Source organism: Bufo gargarizans, chromosome 5, assembly GCF_014858855.1.
Source record: "Bufo gargarizans isolate SCDJY-AF-19 chromosome 5, ASM1485885v1, whole genome shotgun sequence".
Taxonomy (NCBI): domain Eukaryota; kingdom Metazoa; phylum Chordata; class Amphibia; order Anura; family Bufonidae; genus Bufo; species Bufo gargarizans.
The window spans coordinates 395625848-395646793 of NC_058084.1; the positions used below are offsets into that span (position 1 = coordinate 395625848).

Sequence of the window (20946 nt, forward strand, 5' to 3'; positions counted from 1 at the left end):
ATTCTCTTAATAAATAAAATAAAAAAAACATTTTGGGCAAGATCCTAAATTTGAGAAATATGAGGAGAGCGTCAAATAAGGGACGTTGCCACGGTCGTGGTGCTGCTGGTGGAGCTCCTGTTGCAGGGAAAGGACGTGGTCGATCTGTGCCAGCTACACGCACAAGTTAAACACTTTCCTCAGGTGCGAGTAGGCGACAGAACCTTCAGCGGTATTTGGTCGGGCATAATGCTGCTCTATGAATGGTAAGGCCAGAACAAGTACAGGTGATAGTAGATTGGGTTGCTGACAGTGCCTCCAGTTCCTCTACATTGTCTCCCACCCAGTCTCCTGCTGAAAGATCAGAGTTGGCACCTGCAGCAGATGTCCATCAGTCCTTCACCTCACCCCCTTGCAAATCAGCCAAGCAGTCTGAGCCCCAAGTCATGCAGCAGTCTCTTCTGCTTTTTGATGACTCTGCTAGCAGGGTTTCCCAGGGCTATCCACCTAGCCCTGCCCCAGAAGTGGAAGAGATTGAGTGCACTGATGCCCAACCATTTATGTTTCAAGATTAGTACATGGAAGGACCACCGGAGCACGTCTCGGATGATGATGAAACACAGGTGCCAACTACTGGGGCTTTCGAAAGTGTGCAGACCGACAAGGAGGGCAGGGGTGAAGACTGGGTAGAAGATGATTTGGAGGATAATGAGGTCCTTTACCCCACATGGAATCAAGGTCATGCGAGTGACCTGTGTAGTTCAGAGGAAGAGGCGGTGGTCGCACAGAGCCACCAGCACAGCAGAAGAGGGGGCAGGATGCAAAAGCGGAGCGGCTGTCCCCTAGACAGTACACCTGTTACTGCCCACCGCAGCAAGGGACCGAGCACGGAGGCGGATAGCAGTTTGACGCATGTCCTTCCTGAGGTCGCTCGAAAAGGACGACACTATCGTCATCAAACCATCCGACAAGGGTGGCAATCTAGTGGTCCTAGATTGCGACCTTTATATGCGTATGTGCCTGGATCTCCTCAAGGATAAGGATGGTTACAGGATTTTACCTGCTAACCCGACTCCGTCCTTTTTAACTGGCCTTAACAAAAAAGTCATCAGTCCTACAGAATTTGACTTTCTCTTGCCTGCTAAACCCTTGATAGCCACTTTCTATGGGCTACCAAAAATTCATAAGGGTACGACTCCGTTGAGGGGCCGCCCAATTGTCTTGGGCGTTAATTCCCTAACTCAGAATTGTGGGGTTTATCTGGATCAGGTGTTGAGGCAGTTTGTTGTGTCCCTCACAGCCTACACGAGGGACACAATGGACTTCCTCAACAAAATTGAGACCCTTAATCTTGATCCAGACTGCCTATTGGCTAGTATCGATGTTTAATCGTTATATAGCTCCATTCCACATCTTTTTGGACTTGCAGCTGTCGAGTACTTCCTTCGCACTAGGGGAATACAGTGTGGTTCGCATAATGAGTTTATCCTGAAACTATTGGAGTTTACATTGACCCATAATTTCTTTTTATTCAATGCACGTTTCCTTAGTGAGCGGTACCTACTATGCCCTTATTTTAGGTTTCATAGTTGATACGGAGCGCTGCGGTCCACAGACCAAGGGGATGATGCGGTCCAACCACCGGAAGGGGCGTATATGTGTTCCACGGACCGGCACCCATTCAGTGATCACGGCATTGGTTACATCTGTTTTAACAGCCGGAAGTTGTCGCCTCCGCGTGCGTTCCAAGGTGGAACGCACGTAGCTGACCATCATTGTTCACCACCAGGCATTAGCGGAAGTGACATCGCTAATTGAGCAACGCAGTGCAAGCCAGGAGGGATATTTAAATGGGGAGACATGGATAAACATAGTATCGGACCTGAGGAGGAGCCGATATGGAGGACCGGACACCGCGACTATCGACTGTGAGTAATACATGGGCTCTTTTGCCTTACTCCAAGAAAGGCTGTTTTCACTGAACATGTTTCTTGTGTAATACAGGTGACTTAATGCGGCGATTTGCCCTCCATTATTCCACTTGATTTTGACCATCGAGCAGTCAATTATGAGTTAGCGCTGTATTGCTTGGGGACTTCTAGGTGGTGGCTTCTGTCTGAAACTTTATATACCGCTGGTATTAGCATGTATGTTTTTCTTTCCCACAGCTGTAGGTTACAACTTCATGATCTGGTCCAGTGGTTGAATTGCTGGGCAGTGTAATTGTGCCCTATTGTGCCACTCCAGCACCCTGTGTGGCTATGTGGCTATTACAACTGTTTACCACATTTGATTCAATCGGATAGCTGACACTCCGCTGACATAGTGAGTTATTTGTGTGATCAGGGTGTTAATTGGTGCTGGCCATTTTTGAGCTTGTGGATCACGGTAATCAGTGCATATTTGTTTATATTTCTCTTCCACAGAGGCTTCCCCTGTATATATGACGGTATGTAAGTAAATACCTTCTTACTCTTGGGTCGCAGGACTGGACGGGCTCTCTCCTCCTCTTAGTATTATCTGCTGGTCCAACCATTAATTATCATACACTAAGTGACACCGGTGTATCAGAATCGGTGATCTACACCCGTTTTACGGGTTCACATCATATTATGGGTCTCCGCTATCTTTAATATCGATTTAATTATTTGTCTCCATTTACCCCCTGATGATCCCACACCGTGGGGGAAACGCGTTGGGGTTTTCTGTTATAATTATTGTATTTATCCCACTATCGTAATAGGGTGTGCTTTTAGATTTTTTTATGTACTTTGTACCTCTTGATAAGCATTAGTATCAATAGGGTTGTATACAAAGTTCATCCCTCCGTTTGTATGTTTGTCCGGTAGTCTACCACTAGGCAAGAACCCTATCCGCTATCACTACTCTAGAGTGCAGTAGGAGGTGCTAGCCGAGGTTCGAGGACAGGGAGCCCTCACCACCAGGGGCCGTCCCTGGGCTAAGGTGAAGACTAGGGTGTGAGTCTAGGCAGAGTCTCCCCACACATCAGTGGTAAGCCTAGATGCTGGTAGCTCTACCTTAGTGGTTGAGTTGTGTACGTCATTTATGTAAGGTTATTATTAAAATACATTTCTTCGTACATTTCTCCACCCGCTGGAATTAACGTTGGTGCCAGTGAGCCTCAAGCCCGGCCTAGTGGTGTGCGATAATGGGTGAACTCTCGTAGCAGCTCTGGGACTAGCCGGTTTGACGCACATCCCTTGCTTGGCGCATGTGCTGAATTTGGTGGTGCAGAGGTTCCTTAAAAATTACCCCAATATGTCAGAGCTGCTGCAGAAAGTGCGGGCCATCTGTGCGCACTTTCGGCGTTCTCACCCTGCTGCTGCTCGCCTGTCAGCACTGCAGCGTAACTTCGGCCTTCCCGCTCACCGCCTCATATGCGACGTGCCGACAAGGTGGAACTCCACCTTGCAAATGCTGGCCAGACTCTGCGAGCAGCAGCAGGCGATAGTGGAGTTTCAGCTGCAGCACGCACGGGTGAGTCACTCTGCGGAACAGCACCATTTCACCACTAATGACTGAGCCTCCATGCGAGATCTGTGTTCCTTGTTGCGCTGTTTCGAGTACTCCACCAACATGGCCAGTGCCGATAGCGACTTTCTGAGCGTTACTATCCCACTTCTATGCCTCCTTGAAAAAACGCTGCTGGCGATGATGGTACAGGATGTGGCACAGGAGGAGGAGGAGGAAGAGGGATCATTTCATAGGGTTTCTGGCCAGTCATTCACAAGTGGCTCCGAGGGTGGGTTCCTGCACCCACAAATGCCAGGCACACAATTGTCCAGCCAGGGCACAGTTCTGGAGGATGATGAGGTGGAGGATGAGCAGGAGAAGATGGAGGAGGAGGAACAGTGTTCACAGCATGGTGGGACCCAAACCAGCTCAAGGCCCTCACTGGTGCGTAGCTGGGCAGATAGAGAGGACAATACACCTTCCACAGAGAACAGCTTTTCGTTGGCTCTGGGCAGCCTGAATCACATGAGCGATTATATGCTGCAGTGTCTCCGTAACGACGCCAAGTTGCCCTACATTCTAACTTGTGCTGAAAACTGGGTGACCACGCTGCTGGATCCCCGTTACAAGGACAACATACCGTCCTTAATTCCGTCACTGGAGCGTGATCGTGAGATGCGCGAGAACAAGCGCACGCTGGTAGACGTGCTGCTGATGGCATTCCCATCTGACAGCGGGGGCACAGTGGAAGCACAAGGCCAAGGCAGAGGAGGAGGAAGAGGTCGCCAACGCAGCTGGGGCACCGCCAGCACCTCAGAAGGCAGGGTTAGCATGGCCGAAATGTGGAAAAGCTTTGTCAGCACGCCACAACAACCAGCACCTGTCACCGCCAGTTCTGTGAGAAGGTCTGGCAGATGTTCTTCTCTACCTCTTTTATGATGTTCTTTGTTTTGGTTTCACTTTCTCATCTCCTTTCCTTATGCCAGGTGTCACTTATTTCGACTAATCATCGTCCTTTATATTCCCTCCCATACTGCCTCACTTTGCGGTTTATACTACTTCCTGGATGAAGTATTCACTGCTGAAGGCTGCTTCTGCTGTTTGTTCAGATAAGTCTTTTACTTTATTGTGTTTCCTTGCTGGCTTGATTTTAGGTGACCCTGACTCCCTCCGTATTAAGTGCAGGGAGCCAGTGGTCGTGTCCCCTCACTATAATAGAGTTTACAGCTGTCACACAGTCTTAGGTACGGGGGCATGCAATCGTCTACCATACAGACCCTTGCATGTGCATAGCAGTCAGGGAGAGCTCTTAGGGTTTTATAGGGCTCACCTATAAGCTCCTTAGTTTGGGATCAAGCCATCGCTCGTTTATTTATATGTTCCAGCTATCTGCTAACTTCATCCGTGACATTATAAACCGCCATAACCGTCTTAAGCATGGATCCGGTTTCAGCCTTGATTGACCGCATGCAAGGTCTTTCGCTGGAGGTAGCAGATCTCCGTGAAACTGTGTCTCAGTTTCAGGTGACCGGTTCTGCTGGCGTTCATGGAGTTTGTTCCGAGCCTAAGATCTCACTCCCGGATACGTTCTCCGGGAGGTAGTGAGAATTTTGTTCGCTTTAGAGAGGCTTGCAAACTCCATTTTTCGCCTACTTCTTCATTCCTCTGGTGATGAGAAGCAGAGGGTAGGGATCATCATCTCGCTGCTCAGGGATAACGCTCAGTCCTGGGTCTTTTCGCTGCTGGTGGGGGCACGGCCCCTACGATTGGTGGATGAGCTTTTTTGTAGCCCTGGGGCAGATATATGATGACCCAGATCGTATTGCTCTGGCTGAATCTAAACTGCGTCTTTTATGCCAGGGTAAACAGTCCGCAGAGATATATTGTTCTGAATTTTGGAGATGGTCAGCTGATACTAGTTGGAATGATGCTGCACTTCGAAGTCAAATTTGCCATGGTCTTTCGGAAAGATTGAAAGATGCATCCGCTTTTCATGAGAGACCAGCGTCGTTAGAGTCAGCCATGTCTCTAGCTGTTCATATTGACAGGCGTCTTAGAGAGAGAGAGAGGAGACTACTCTTTCCTGTCATATTCATCCCAAGGAAAGTGGGGCTGTCTCATTCAGTGTGCAGGGGTCTCAGTTTGTCTCAATCCCCTCTGAGGAGAAGGCCATGCAGCTGGGTTTGCTTGCCTTTGATAGTAGAGGATTCAGCTCTCAGAGGAGGGTTTGTTTCTGTTGTGGGGGTATAAATCATTTGGCTAATGTTTGCCCCTCTAGGAGATTCGTTGAGTTTTCTGAGGGTAATAAAAACATAACAAAACATTTCCATTTGCTACTATTGGCAAGGTTGATACGGAAATTGAAGGTTTGCCGTTTTCTTGTAGTTCCCGTTTTCTCCTACCTGCCAGGGTGGCGCTAGACAGCAAGAACATTGTTTGGGAGATTTTTGTAGATAGTGGAGCAGCTGTCAATCTCATTGATTATCAATTTGCAACAACGCATGGTTTCCAGGTATGCACTTTGGAAAAGGATATACCTGTTTTGCTATCGATTCCACTCTACTTTCTCAAAGATTGTTAAAGGGCATAGTTCACAATATCCGTTTAACTGTGGGTGACGCTCATGTTGAGGATATGTCATGTTTCGCCTTAAGCGGATTACCTACTCCTTTAGTTATGAGGCTACCCTAGCTCACTAAACATAACCCTACCATTGATTGGCAAGCAAGGCAAATAAATGGTTGGAGTGAGTTTTGCAGAGAGAATTGCCTCACGGTGTCTCTTTCAGAGGTTTCTACCAAGACTGTGCCATCTTTTCTCTCTGAATTTTCGGATGTGTTTTCCGAGAGTGGTGTCCAGGAGTTGCCCCCTCACCGGGAGTACGACTGCCTTATTAATCTCATCCCAGACGCCAAGCTGCCAAAATCACGACTATACAATCTCTCCCAACCTAAAAGAGTCGCTATGCGTACTTATATCTTTGAGAGCCTGAGAATGGGCTGTTGCCGCAGTTTTTTTTTAGTTGTTAAGAAAAAAGATGCTTCTTTAAGACCTTGTCTGGATTTGAGGGAGCTGAACCGTATCACGATTCATGACCCATATCTGCTTCCTCTGATCCCGGACCTGTTTAACCAGATTGTTGGGGCTAAAGTGTTTTCTAAGTTGGATTTAAGAGGGGCATACAACCTAGTCAGGGTCAGGGAAGGGGACGAATGGAAGACGGCCTTCAATACCCCTGAGGGTCATTTTGAGAATTTGGTTATGCCCTTTGGTTTGATGAATGCTCCGGCCGTCTGCCAACATTTTGTGAACAGCATTTTTTATCTTTCAATAGGGAAATTTGTATTGGTGTATCTAGATGACATTTAGATTTTTTCTCCTGATTTCAAGACTCATCAGGACCATCTATGTCAGGTCTTGCTGATTCTGCGGGAGAATAAATTATACGCTAAACTGGAAAAATGTGTGTTTGCAGTTCCGCAGATTCAATTTCTTGGTTTCCTTCTCTCCACTTCTGGTTTTCAGATAGACCCTGAGAAGGTCTGCGCTGTTCTTGATTGGGAGCTTCCTGAGAATCAGAAGGTGCTGATGCGGTTTTTGGGTTTTGCCAATTATTACAGAAAGTTCATTTGGAATTATTCCTCTGTTGTTAAGCCACTCACTGATATGACTAAAAAGGGGGTGGATTTTTCCTTGTGGTTGGTAGATGCGCTTAAAGCATTTTCTAGAATAAAGAGAGATTTGCTTCCGCTCCCATTTTGGTACAACCTGATGTCTTTCTACCTTTTATTGTTGAGGTGGATGCTTCTGAGGTGGGTGTGGGTGCGGTCTTATCTCAGGGTCCCTCTCCTGCCAAATGGCGACCGTGTGCCTTTTTCTCAAGGAAACTATCCTCTGCAGAGAGAAATTACCATGTGGGAGATAGGGAGTTGTTGGCCATCAAATTTGCTTTTAAGGAATGGCGCCATTGGTTAGAGGAAGCCAGACACCCTATTACCGTGTTTACCGACCATAAGAATCTGACCTACTAGGAATCGGCCAAGCGTCTGAACCCAAGACAGGCCAGATGGTCTTTGTTCTTTTCTAGGTTTAATTTTGTTATCACGTTCCGCGCTGAGGTAAAAAATTTGAAGGCGGATGCCCTGTCACGTTGTTTTCCGGGAGGGGCTAAAGAGGTGGTCGTCTCTGCTCTTTATCCTGATTTGGAGGCAGAGGTTCAGGCAGCCCAGGCAGAGGCTCCTGATCTTTGTCCTCCTGGGAGGTTGTTTGTGCTTCTCGCTTTACGACACAAGGTTTTTAAGGAGCACCATGATACTGTCCTTGCTGGGCACCCGGGGATTAGAGCCACAGTGAATCTCATTGCTCGGAGATTCTGGTGGCCGGCTTTTCGTAAGATGGTTGATGGTTTTTGTGGCAGCCTGCAAGACCTGCTCTCGGTCCCTCATTCATGGCCATTCGGGTTAGCTCCTCCCATTTACCAATTCCTTCCAGTCCTTGGACACATCTGTCCATGGACTCACAGTCTTCCTCAGGGAAGACTGTGATTCTGCTGGTTGTGGACCGTTTTAGCAAAATGGCACATTTCATTTCCTTTCCTGGGTTACCCAATGCTAAGACACTGGCGCAAGTGTGTGTTGATCATATTGTTAAATTGCATGGCATTCCTTTAGACATCGTTTCTGATAGAGGCACGCAATTTGTTTCCAGATTCTGGAAGGCCATCTGTTCTTGCTTGGGGGTTCGGTTGTCGTTCTCTTCTGCTTTTCACCTGCAGTCAAATGGTCAGACTGAACGCGTCAATCAGAATCGACGGAGAATCAGGAGGATTAGTATTTTTTTTTGTCCCTTGCTGAGTTTGCTTTAAATAACCGTCGTCAGGAGTCCTTTGATAAGTCACCATTTTTTAGTGCATATGGGTTTCATCCACAGTTTGGGACATTCTCTGGAGAGGGGTCTTCTGGTTTACCTGATGAGGAGAGATTTTCCTCGTCCTTGTTATTTATTTGGCAAAAGATTCAGGGTAATCTTAAGAGGATGAGTAAGAGATATAAGCGTGTGGCGGATAAGAGACGTGTGCCTGGACCCGGACCTGAATGTTGGTCATCTGGTGTGGTTGTCTACAAAGAATATTAAACTGAAGGTTCCCTCCTGGAAGTTGGGTCCTACGTTTATCGGGCCTTACAATCTTGTCCGTCATCAATCCCATTGCCTTCAGTCTTTATCTTCCTCAGACTTCCTCAGGTGAATACCGTAAAAAAAAGCAAAAATAAAACTGTGTAGAAAAAGCTATTTTTTTGTTACCATACATCACAAAAAGTGTAATAGCATGCGATCAAAAAAGTCATATGCACCCTATAATAGTACCAATCAAACCATAATATCACCCCGAAAAAAAAAAAATTGCCCCTACACAAGACAGTAGCCCAAAAATAAATAAAACTATGGCTTTCAGAATGTTCAGACACTAAAAAATATTTTTTTCAAAAATGCTTTGTTATGTAAAACTAAAACAAACAACCAAAAAAGTTGTCATATTTGGTATTGTCGCATCTATAACAACCTGGTCTATAAAAATACCACATGATCTAACCTGTCAGATGAATGTTCTAAATAAAAGAAATAAAAAACAGTGCCAAAACAGCTATTTCTTCTTACCTTGCCTCACAAAAAGTGTAATCTAGAGCACCAAAAATCATATGTACCCTAAAATAGTACCAACAAAGCTGTCACCTTATCCCATAGTTTCCAAAATGGGGTTACTTTTTTGGAGTTTCTACTCTAGGGGTGCATCAGGGCGGCTTCAAATCGGACATGGTATCAATAAACCAGTCCAGCAAAATCTGCCTTCCAAAAACCGTATGGCGTGCCTTTCCTTCTGCGCAATGCCGTGTGCCCGTACAGCAGTTTACAACCACATATGGGGTGCTTCTGTAAACTACATAATCAGGGCCATAAATATTGAGTTTTGTTTGGCTGTTAACCCTTGCTTTGAAACAGCAAAAAATTTATTAAAATGGAAAATCTGCCAAAAAAGTGAAATTTTGAAATGTTATCTCTATTTTCCATTAAATCTTGTGGAACACCTAAAGGGTTAACAAAGTTTGTAAAATAAGTTTTGAATACCTTGAGGGGTGTAGTTTGTAAAATGGGGTCATTTTTGGGTGGTTTCTATTATGTAAGCCTCACAAAGTGACTTCAGACCTTAAATGGTCCTGAAAATGTGGGTTTTAGAAATTCTTTTGCAGAAATTTAGATTTGCTTATAACTTCTAAGCCTTCTAACGTTCCCAAAAAATAAAAAGGCATTCACAAAATGATCCAAACATGAAGTAAACATATGGTGAATGTAAAGTAATAACTATTTTTGGAGGTATTACTATGTATTATAGTATAGAGAAATTGAAACTTGGAAATTTGCAAATTTTTCCAAATTTTGGGTACATTTTTTTTTTTATAATAAAAATGATATTTTTTTACTCCATTTTACCAGTGTCATTTTTGCTCCATTTTACCAGTGTCATGTGACGAAAAATCAATCTCAGAATGGCCTGGATAAGTCAAAGCGTTTTAAAGTTATCACCACTTAAAGTGACACTGGTCAGATTTGCAAAAAAATGGCCTGGTCCTTAAGGTGATATAAGGCTGTGTCCTAAAGGGGTTAAATATGTTTATAATGTACTAAATACAATGTATTCCCATGCACCCCTTCCACTACAAACAAGGGTATATGGTTGAATCTTCCTTTTCTCATCCTCCTCATCTTCCATCTTATCAACATGCTTATTCATCACATATAATGCCCTGGCATATATACTCTCCGCATATAATGTTTTACAGGGTCAGCTCACATGCAGGCCCTCGCATATAATCTTTTAGAGGGTCATCTCGGCTGCAGGCCCTCGCATATATTTTTTTAGAGGGTCAGCTCACCAGCAGGCCCTCACCTACAATCTTTTACAGGGTCATTTCACCTTTCAGGCCCTCACATATAATTTTTTAGAGGGCCAGCTCACCAGCAGGCCTCACCTACAATCTTATACAAGGTCAGCTTACCTTTCAGGCCCTGGCATATAATTTGTTTAGAGGGTCAGCTCACCATCAGGCCTCACCTACAATCTTTTACTGGGTCAGCTCACCTGAAGGCCATCGCATTTACATTTTTTAAAGGGTCAGCTCACCTGCATGCCCTCGCATATAATGTTTTATAGGGTCAGCTCACCTGAAGACCCTCACACATAATGTTTTAGAGGGTCAGCTCACCAGTAGGCCCGAACCTAAAATCTTTTACAGGGTCAGCTCACCAGTAGGCAGAACCTAAAATCTTTTACAGGGTCAGCTCACTAGCAGGCCCTCGCTTATAATTTTTTATAGGGTCAGCTCACCAGCATGACTTTACCTACAATCTTTTATAGGGTCAGCTCATGAACAGCCCCCACCTAATTATACCTATTAGGTAATTTGCACGCATGCCGCCTTGCTTGGATGTGGTAGCCGTAGCTGTTTCTCAGGCTCCCTCTCTGGAATCGAACCATGATTCCCCCGCTACCCATGGTCTACATGGTTTAGGCTGAAAATAATATGGAAAGTTGATAGGGCAGACATCCGAATGGATTGTCGCTGTCACGGGGATGTGCGGTCGTCCCCAGGTTATTTAAAGACACCAAAGTGGCAGCAGGCCCTCACCCATAATGTTTTAGATGGTCAGATCAGCAGGCCATTGCTCCAATTGTTTTTGAGGGTCACCAGCCGGTCATCAATTATAATTTTTCAAGGCTGTCAGTGATGCCCTCCTTTATGTGTACCAAAGGGTGTATTGGACTGCCTGTTCCTTGTAATTTTTGCCAACCCTTTCACTTAGTGCAAAGGCTTTATGAGTGTAGGAGTCCCACTACATGAACAATTGTACCACAATGTGAATGAGGCCCTCCTTTATGTGATATACAGGTTGTATCGGAGTGCCTCTTCCTTGTAATGTTTGTAAATAGTAAATATACAGGAAAGAAGGTTTCCTATAAATTTTTCCTCTAAAATCGATCGGTTTTGTGCGTGTTATTGTCAGTTTGTAAAAGTGGCGTACTATTCGGACAACATCATTCCCAGCAGCGACCTGCGAATACAAGATGCATCCAGACATCCTCTCCATGCTGTTCCAGAATCATTTCGATGGTGTTTCCATCAATGTCGGGCATTTTCCTAAGAACCAGGCATCCTTCCCTCTTCAGAGGAGGGGTACCTGGTTTAATGTTCGGGTTCTCTCATTGACTTCCATTATACTCAGGTGCTCGGCCAATCAACACTACTCGTGATCCATAGACTCTGATAGCTAGACTGGCTAGTGTAAAGCCTGACTTTAAAAGTACTATTGCTAAAACAGGTAACTTTCTATATCAATACAGTAGGTCATATGAATATTTGTGTATGTTTTCATGATGTTATTTGTCTTGAAATAATTGTCAGATAATATGTTTTAATAAAGTTTTGTTTCTTTCAGGAATGCATTATGGAAAGCACCTATTCATGGATTGGGATATGGAATTGATGAAGTTTTAATTTTCTTTCTAACTGCAGCGTTGTTTAGCTTTGGGGCATGGCTCATTGGACTTTGCTATATACAGACTCAAAATGTTTATAGGTAAGTATTTGAATTAAGGTTTTTGGTGACACATTTTAAACAAACATGTTTTTAATATTCATGAATTCCCGTCCCTTTCATTCCCCCAGCTCAAAAACAGCCTACTATTCTTTGAAATTTTGTTAGCACTAGTGTTGATTGAGCACCAAAGTGCTTGTGTGCTCAAGTAGAACACTTTGCGATGCTCGGGTGTTCTACTGAGCACCCGAGCACAATCGGAGTCAATAGGAGAACCACAGGCAACCCTGCTCTGAAGAGAGGAGGGTGTCGGGACTCTAGTTTGTCTTAGGAGTACCTGCTCTGTCCATATATGAAGTCAGTCGTTGGGGACACCCCAGTGTATTTAAATCTAATTTAGCCTGTATTTCAGAAAAGTTTCTGTCAGGATTCAAACTCACAACCTTCTGTATTAGAGGCAAGGCACTTAACCACACAACTATAATAGCTGCATAGCCAATTACTTTAAAATAAATAAATAAATATATAAAAGAGACTTTAACTGTACTGTACTTCTACTGAGACCTATACAGTAGCAGTCTTATATTGTAATGTTTGTATAGTAACTGGCAATTCAACTATATAGTGTAGTGGTTAAAATTCTGGGCTGTCATGTAGAAGAGTTCAAATCCTGTCAAATTTTTTTATTTTTTTCTTACACATTTCTTTTGTGTCATACATTTTCTACAATTACAAAAAATATATATATTTAATACATACATCTAATTTAACCTCTATTTCTGAAAAAGTTTGTGACAGGATTTAAACTCAGAGATTCTCGGGGGCGTGGCTAGCGGCACATGGAGACGGACGGCTAAGTCCTGAGCTCCTGAGCCATCGGCACTAATCCAGCATAAAACAGCCCTGCAAGTGTATACCTCTGCCTGCTGTGATCACCGGAGGATTGCCCCAGCACCCTGCAATGAGTGGTGGAAATTTCAGCCATGCCGAGGGGTAAGAGACGCCATAGTCCGGCAAAACTCACCAGCTTCTTCCCTGCTGTAAATGCGCTCCAAGATGGCGATTCTCGCGCTTCAGCAGCAGCAGTCAGATCGGCACCTTCCTCCTCCTCAGCGCAGCCTGTGTCTCCTCAGACTTCAGGGAGATCTCCGTCCTCCTCCTCTGCCTCAATATCCCCTGCACAGGTCACATACTCTCCCCAGCATGACCTCTCTGTGCAGCAGGACCCTCCAGCACATCAGGCACACAGTGCCTCACATAAAACAGTTAAACAGCTCACCACTGCTGCTTTGCTTGGAATTGCAGAAGGAGAAACAGATCCCGCTCCAATCACTGAAGCAGTGTTAAAGGGGATGAAAGTACTCATGGCTGATTTACAAAAGTCCTTGAAACAGGACCTCAGGGACGCTATTACCCAAATTCAGCATGATATTTCAGCTTTGGGGGCTAGAACCGCACATGTGGAATCTAAAATGGCGGAATTGACCTCTGCGCACAATGAAATTGTGGACACTACTAATTTGCACGAAGAAGAAATAGCAGCGTTGAAACTTAAAATCGCGGACATGGAGGACCGCTCCCGCAGGAACAATTTACGTTTCCGCAGAGTTCCAGAGACTGTGAAAGGCGACGATCTTGCAGCTTTCCTGAAAGAATTCTTCGTATGCCTGTTACCTCAGGCTCCAGTCGCAGATTTGCTCATAGATAGAGCACACAAGCTACCTAAGCCCAAAACCTTACCTTCCTCTGCACCGCGCAACACTATTGCGCGCATTCACTTCTTCCATGCTAAAGAACAGATCCTAAGAGCAGCAAGACTATCCCCTGTTCTGCCGGAGAAATTTCGGGACATCTCTATTTTTGCCGATTTATCAGCGGCCACCTTGGCGAGGCACCGAGAATTTGCCTCCAGCACTGCTTTACTGCGCAAGCATGGAATCCCTTACAGATGGGGGTTCCCCGTTAAGCTGCTTATTACCTACAGCGGCTCAATGCAAGTGGCCTCCACTCCTGCGCCTGCACTGACTCTGTGTCAAGAATGGGGCCTATCTGACCCTGAATCCCATGGCGACCGTCATCCACATTCGCCGAACTCACGCGTCGAGGAGGAATGGATTACCGTGGAACGCCACAAGCAAAAAACTGTGTGAATATTGGTTGGGTGAGAAACCTAGCCCTCATCTATCATTCACTTTGTGCCTGTTTTTTCTCTCCCTTTACCTCCCACTAATTTTCCTTGCAGGGTGTTAATTCGGCTGACTAAGGCCGACCCTAGCTCGTGAATATGACCAGTATTCTTGTATACTGCCCCTATGTTGCAAATACCTTTCTTACAAAAATTTGGTATATTATACCTATTTCTTTGTATCCGAGCGGTCACCACCGCCATATACTCTCTTAGTTATGTTATTGTTTTATCTTATTTATCTGTTTATAGCGCCACATTTATGTCTTCTCAGGTATACTCCGCCTCTCCTATGATGACTCTTGTGCATATACAATATGGGATTTTCTCGTATAAGATACTACGGCTAAACACATCCTCGACAGTTTCTCACCATGGTATTTAAGATTGTCTCACTTAATGCTAAAGGGTTAAATTCTCCCTTCAAACGGTCTTTACTATGGAAAGAAACTAAGCACCTTCAAGCTGACATACTCTGTGTGCAGGAAACACACTTATTACATGTTGATGTTTCTATATTACGGCACAAAAATTTTCCCCATATATTCTCAGCTCCAGCAGTTGGGAGGAAAAAAAGGGGGGTATCCATTGCGTTCAAAGATTCGATTGCACTTCAAGTAGAAAAGGTTGAGACGGATAAAAGTGGGAGATTTGTCATTGTGATAGGCCTTATTAACAATGTTCAATATACAATTGTCTCCTTATATGCGCCTAATCAACGCCCTTCTGCCTTTTGTACCTCTCTTCTGCGTAGTGTCCAAAATTCAGAAACATAGAATGTGTCGGCAGATAAGAACCATTTGGCCCATCTAGTCTGCCCAATATACTGAATACTATGGTTAGCCCCTGGCCCTATCTTATATGAAGGATGGCCTTATGTCTATCCCATGCATGCTTAAACTCCTCCACTGTATTTGCAGCTGCCACTTCTGCAGGCAGGCTATTCCATGCATCCACTACTCTCTCAGTAAAGTAATACTTCCTGATATTACTTTTAAACCTTTGCCCCTCTAATTTAAAACTATGTCCTCTTGTAGCAGTTTTTCTTCTTTTAAATATTCTTTTACCTTGTTGATTCCCTTTATGTATTTAAAAGTTTCTATCATATTCCCTCTGTCTCGTCTTTCTTCCAAGCTATACATGTTAAGGTCCTTTAATCTTTCCTGGTAAGTTTTATCCTGCAATCCATGTACCAGTTTAGTAGCTCTTCTCTGAACTCTCTCCAAAGTATCTATATCCTTCTGGAGATATGGTCTCCAGTACTGAGCACAATACTCCAAATGAGGTCTCACTAGTGCTCTGTAGAGCGGCATGAGCACCTCCCTCTTTCTACTGGTAATTCCTCTTGCTATACACCCAAGCATTCTGCTAGCATTTCCTGCTGCTCTGTGACATTGTCTGCCTACCTTTAAGTCTTCTGAAATAATAATCCCTAAATCCCTTTCCTCAGATACTGAGGTTAGGACTGTATCACTGATTTTATATTCTGCTCTTGGGTTTTTACGTCCCAGGTGCATTATTTTGCACTTATCAACATAAAATTTTAGTTGCCAGATTTTTGACCATTCCTCTAGTTTTCCTAAGTCCTTTTCCATTTGGTGTATTCCTCCAGGAACATCAACCCTGTTACAAATCTTTGTATCATCAGCAAAAAGACACACCTTACCATTGAGGCCTTCTGCAATTTCGCTGATAAAGATATTAAACAATATGGGTCCCAGAACAGATCCCTGAGGTACCCCACTGGTAACAAGACCTTGGTCTGAATATACTCCATTGACTACAACCCTCTGTTGCCTGTCCCTCAGCCACTGCCTAATCCATTCAACAATATGGGAGTCCAAGCCCAATGACTGCACTTTATTGATAAGACTTCTATGTGGGACAGTATCAAAAGCCTTACTAAAGTCTAGATAAGCGATGTCTACTGCACCTCCTCCATCTATTATTTTAGTCACCCAATCAAAAAAATCAATAAGATTAGTTTGACATGATCTCCCTGAAGTAAACCCATGCTGTTTTTCATCTTTCAATCCATGGGATTTTAGATGGTCCACAATCCTCTCCTTAAGTATGGTTTCCATTAATTTCCCCACTATTGATGTCAGGCTTACTGGCCTATAGTTGCCCGATTCCTCCCTACTACCTTTCTTGTGAATGGGCACAACATTTGCTAATTTCCAATCTTCTGGGACGACTCCTGTTGCCAGTGATTGGTTAAATAAATCTGTTAATGGTTTTGCTAGTTCACCGCTGAGCTCTTTTAATAGCTTTGAGTGTATCCCATCAGGCCCCTGTGACTTATTTGTATTAATTTTAGACAGTTGACTTAGAACCTCTTCCTCTGTAAAGACACATGCATCAAAAGATTCATTAGTCTTCTTTCCTAACTGAGGTCCTTCTCCTTCATCTTCCATATACCTTCCTTCTTTAGTTTTTAATTTGGTAATTCCTTGTTTTAGTTTCCTTTTTTCATTTATGTATCTGAAGAATGCCTTATCGCCTTTTTTCCCTGACTGAGCTAATTTCTCTTCTGCCTGTGCTTTAGAAGCTCTTATAACTTGTTTGGCCTCTCTCTGCCTAATCTTATAAATTTGTCTGTCATCCTCGTTTTGTATTTTTTTTTATAATTCCTAAATGCTATCTTTTTGTTTTTAATGATTTTGGCCACTTCTGCTGAGTACCACAGTGGTCTCTTCCTTTTTTTGCTTTTACTGACAAGCCTAATGCAATTTTCTGTTACCTTCAATAGTGCCACTTTTAAGTAGTCCCATTTCTCCTGGACTCCAATGAAACTGTTCCAGTCTGATAGGGACTCGTATACCACAATGAGACCTCCCTAAGAAGGGACGTCTCATTGTGTTGGGGGACTTTAATACGGTGATGTGGCCTTCTATGGACTCTACCTCCTCAACTGGAGCTAGGGAACCATCAGCAATGGCTAAACTTACGCAATCCCATGATCTGTATGATGCCTGGAGGATCCAACACCCCACTGAGCGTGATTTCACCCTTTTTTCTGCTGCCCATAAGGTGTACACTAGGATCGATAACTTTTTAGTCAACAGACAATTATTGCCCTGCGTAGTCTCCTCAAATGTCTATACCATTACTTGGTCAGATCATGCGCCCATTGCAATTGAAATAGCAGAACAATACTCCTCTGCACATTACTCCATATGGAGGCTTAATAATTTTATCCTGCAGAGTCCACGTTACTCATCACAAACCATTGAGTGTTTGCACAATTATTTTAGGGAAAACGATACTGGTGAAATCTCTGAAGGTATTCTGTGGTGTGCTATGAAAGCGACACTCAGAGGTCATTTTATTAAGCAATCTTCCTATGATAAAAAATGCAGAACTCAGTTGTCACTTCAATTGCATTCTAGGCTAGCTGAACTGCACCGCTTAAATAAGTCTTCCTACCTGCCTCATAGAGCAGCAGAAATTACGTTAATTCAATCCCGTCTGCATGAACTAAATTCTTATCAGTACGACTTGATGCTAAGGAAGCTTAAGCTTCAACATTACTGGCAGGGTAACAAAGGAGGGGCATTACTTGCTAAACAATTGAAATCGCGCAGTGCCAAAAATAGAATCTCTTACTTATCCTGCTCTGATGGGTCTAGGGTGTTTGATCCGCAGGGAATTGCTGATGAGTTTGCTAAGTACTATGCATCATTGTACAACCTTTCAACTGACACGTCCACGCCTCAACCTTCTTTGCCCTCTATACAAACATTTCTAGACCATCTAAATTTACCCTCATTGACAGACAGTCAAAAGCTAGACACATCCTCAGTTTTTTCTCCGGAGGAAATCTCTGTAGCAATTAAAACCTTGAAAACTGGCAAGTCACCTGGGCCACATGGTCTCACCAATGAATTTTATAAGGCTCATAGAGACCTACTAGTTCCTTACTTAACAAGGCTATTTAATGATGCTGCATCCTCAGGCTCTCTACCTGAAGAAATGCTAAACGCATTGATAGTCACCCTACCGAAGCCTGGGAAATCCCCAGATGTTCCCTCTAACTTTAGGCCAATATCACTTCTTAACATGGACCTAAAAATCTACGCTAAGGTGATCGCGACCCGCTTGACAAATATTCTCCCAGCATTAATTGACGCTGATCAAGTCGGGTTTGTCAAGGACCGACAGACAGTGGATGGCACCCGCAGGTTCTTGAATATTATATCGGTGGTGGCTGAACGTCGAGCGCCTTCTCTGCTCCTATCATTGGATGCCGAGAAGGCGTTAGACCAGATCCACTGGGGCTACCTTGAAACGGTACTGGGCAAATTTGGTTTTCCACCAAGGCTTCTCTCCTCCATCTTAGTGTTATATTCTAAACCCTCGGCCAGAGTATATTCCTCGGGAGCCCTCTCCTCGCCCTTTGGGATCACCAATGGAACAAGACAGGGGTGCCCCCTTTCTCCCCTCCTATTTGCACTAATGATGGAACCTCTAGCTCACCAAATCAGGTTATCCCCGAACATTAAAGGTATTACTATTGGTGAAACAGAACACAAAATAGGCCTTTTCGCGGAAGATGTCATTATTTCAGTTAAAGATCCCTTAACCTCTTTAACAGCTGTCTCAGATATCATTGATCAGTGTAGTCGGGTGAGTTACTATAAAATAAATTCTCATAAATCTCTTATACTAGGAATGTGGCTCTCGCTAGATACCAAAAGTGCCATCTCAGCCAAATTCCCCTTCAAATGGGCCGAAGGAAGTATTCCTTACTTAGGTATATCCCTCACATTCCCCCTAAGTAACCTCCAGTCTGTTAACTACAACGCTATCATTGCACAAATTAAAAATGACATAGTGGCCTATTCGCAATACCCTCTCTCCTGGTTGGGCCGAATTGCTGCGTCCAAAATGTTTCTTTTGCCAAAGATTTTGTACTTATTTAGGAACTTGCCTGTCATTGTGCCCCACAGATATATCGCTCCAAACCCTTATATCACAATTTATAAGGAAAAAACAAAGGGCGAGAGTAGCGGCTGATATTCTATACAAGCCTGTTAAACTGGGGGCACTGGGATGTCCATGCCTTCTTACCTATTACCAAGCTACTGTGCTCGACCAACTCAAAAGCTGGTGGATTAATGACACCGCAAAAAATGGGTACAAATGGAAACTAGCTTAACTCATGCACACTCATTGCAGCACTTACTTTGGCAGGGATTACTTTCCATTACTTTCCAAAACGCCCCCTCGATCTCCATCTATCACTAGTCAAGCTGGAATGTCGTTGTGGACCAAGTGTCCCCTTATCCCGAAAATCCTTCCACTCAGGATCATGGATGCTCCGTTGTCAGCTTTCAGTGCCTGCTTGCCGGATACTGATTTCTCACAATGGGAATCTAAAGGAATACTTTCAGTGTCCCGAATTTTAACCAATGGGCCCTTATATCATTCACAGACTTAAGAGAGCGGTATCAAGTCCAGTGGTCTGATTTTTATAAGTACCTTCAATTACGCCACCTCCTAGCATCCAAGAACATTACACACTCCACGCATTCCTCTATGTATGCTGCATATTTTCAGAACCCCAGCAGTCGGCAACTTAATGCATATCTGGTGGACCTGCCCTGCTGTCAACCGTTTTTGGTTCAACATATTATCACTTATAGGTGCTGTAATAGGGAAGGCGCTCCCCATGTCCCCGGAAATAGCATTGCTCTCCTTTGAGCTGGAATGTTTAGATTTAGCGGACCTCACTATTGCTTTTCATATACTAACAGTAACGAGAGTTGGAATAGCTAAAAGGTGGAAGAGTAGGGACATCCCAACCATACCAGAAATCATTGCTAAAGTCCACTATAATTATGGCATGGAACTACTGATTGCAAAACAGCTGTGCCGGATATCAAGTGTCAGCGCCAGGTGGCGAAAATGGGCATCTTATATATCCAAACACTATCCATCTTTGCCAGATCTACAAGTGTAGGGGATTTATACCTCAATTCTACTGCTTGATTTTAAATGTGGCGCAGTGTTTATCATTGTTTGTTTGTTGGTCGTCCTTTCACGGCCTTGTTTCTTTCTTTGATATACATGAAAACTTTTCATCCGATGTCTTCTATCCTGAATACTTGTAATGTGATGAGCAAATTATATTGTACTGTACGGTAATATGACACTATGGAAGATGTTGTATGCTATAATCTTCTAATAAAAAATTTGTAAAATAAACTCGGAGATTCTCCGTCATAGCCCAGAACTTTAACCACTACACTATATAGCTGCATAGCCAGTTGGTAAAAAAAAAAATTAGACTTCTACTGTATAGATCTTAGTAGAAGTATAGTGCAGTAGAAGTCTCATATATATATATATATATATATATATATATATATTATTTTTTTTGTTAGGTAAGTGGCTATGCAGCTATTATAGCTGAGTTGTTAAATGCCTTGCCTCTAATGCAAAAGGTCGTGAGTTTGAATCCTGGCAGAAACTTTTCTGAAATAGAGGCTAAATTAGATTTAAATACACTGGGGTGTCACCAAGCACTGACTCCATATATGGACATAGCAATATATGGAGTCAGAGCAGGGACTCCTAAGCCACCGACTCACACTGAGGGATTCCCTTACTGTACAGCAATCTTCTGCATATAAATAGATGCTAAATTAGATTTTAATGTGTCACAGGGAGTGAGAGAAAAGAACGCAACTGGCACTGCTACATGCACCCATGCA

General features: G+C 43.8%; 1 protein-coding gene across 1 annotated transcript in view; it reads left to right on the plus strand.

The window, feature by feature from the left end:
- Window positions 1-20946, plus strand: part of LOC122939473 (ATP-dependent translocase ABCB1-like) — a 578859-nt gene that overhangs the window by 443114 nt on the left and 114799 nt on the right. The window contains exon 21 of the mRNA XM_044295545.1: window positions 11944-12084. Within this exon, the coding sequence (XP_044151480.1) occupies window positions 11944-12084 (141 nt within the window). The remainder of the gene's footprint in view (window positions 1-11943; window positions 12085-20946) is intronic.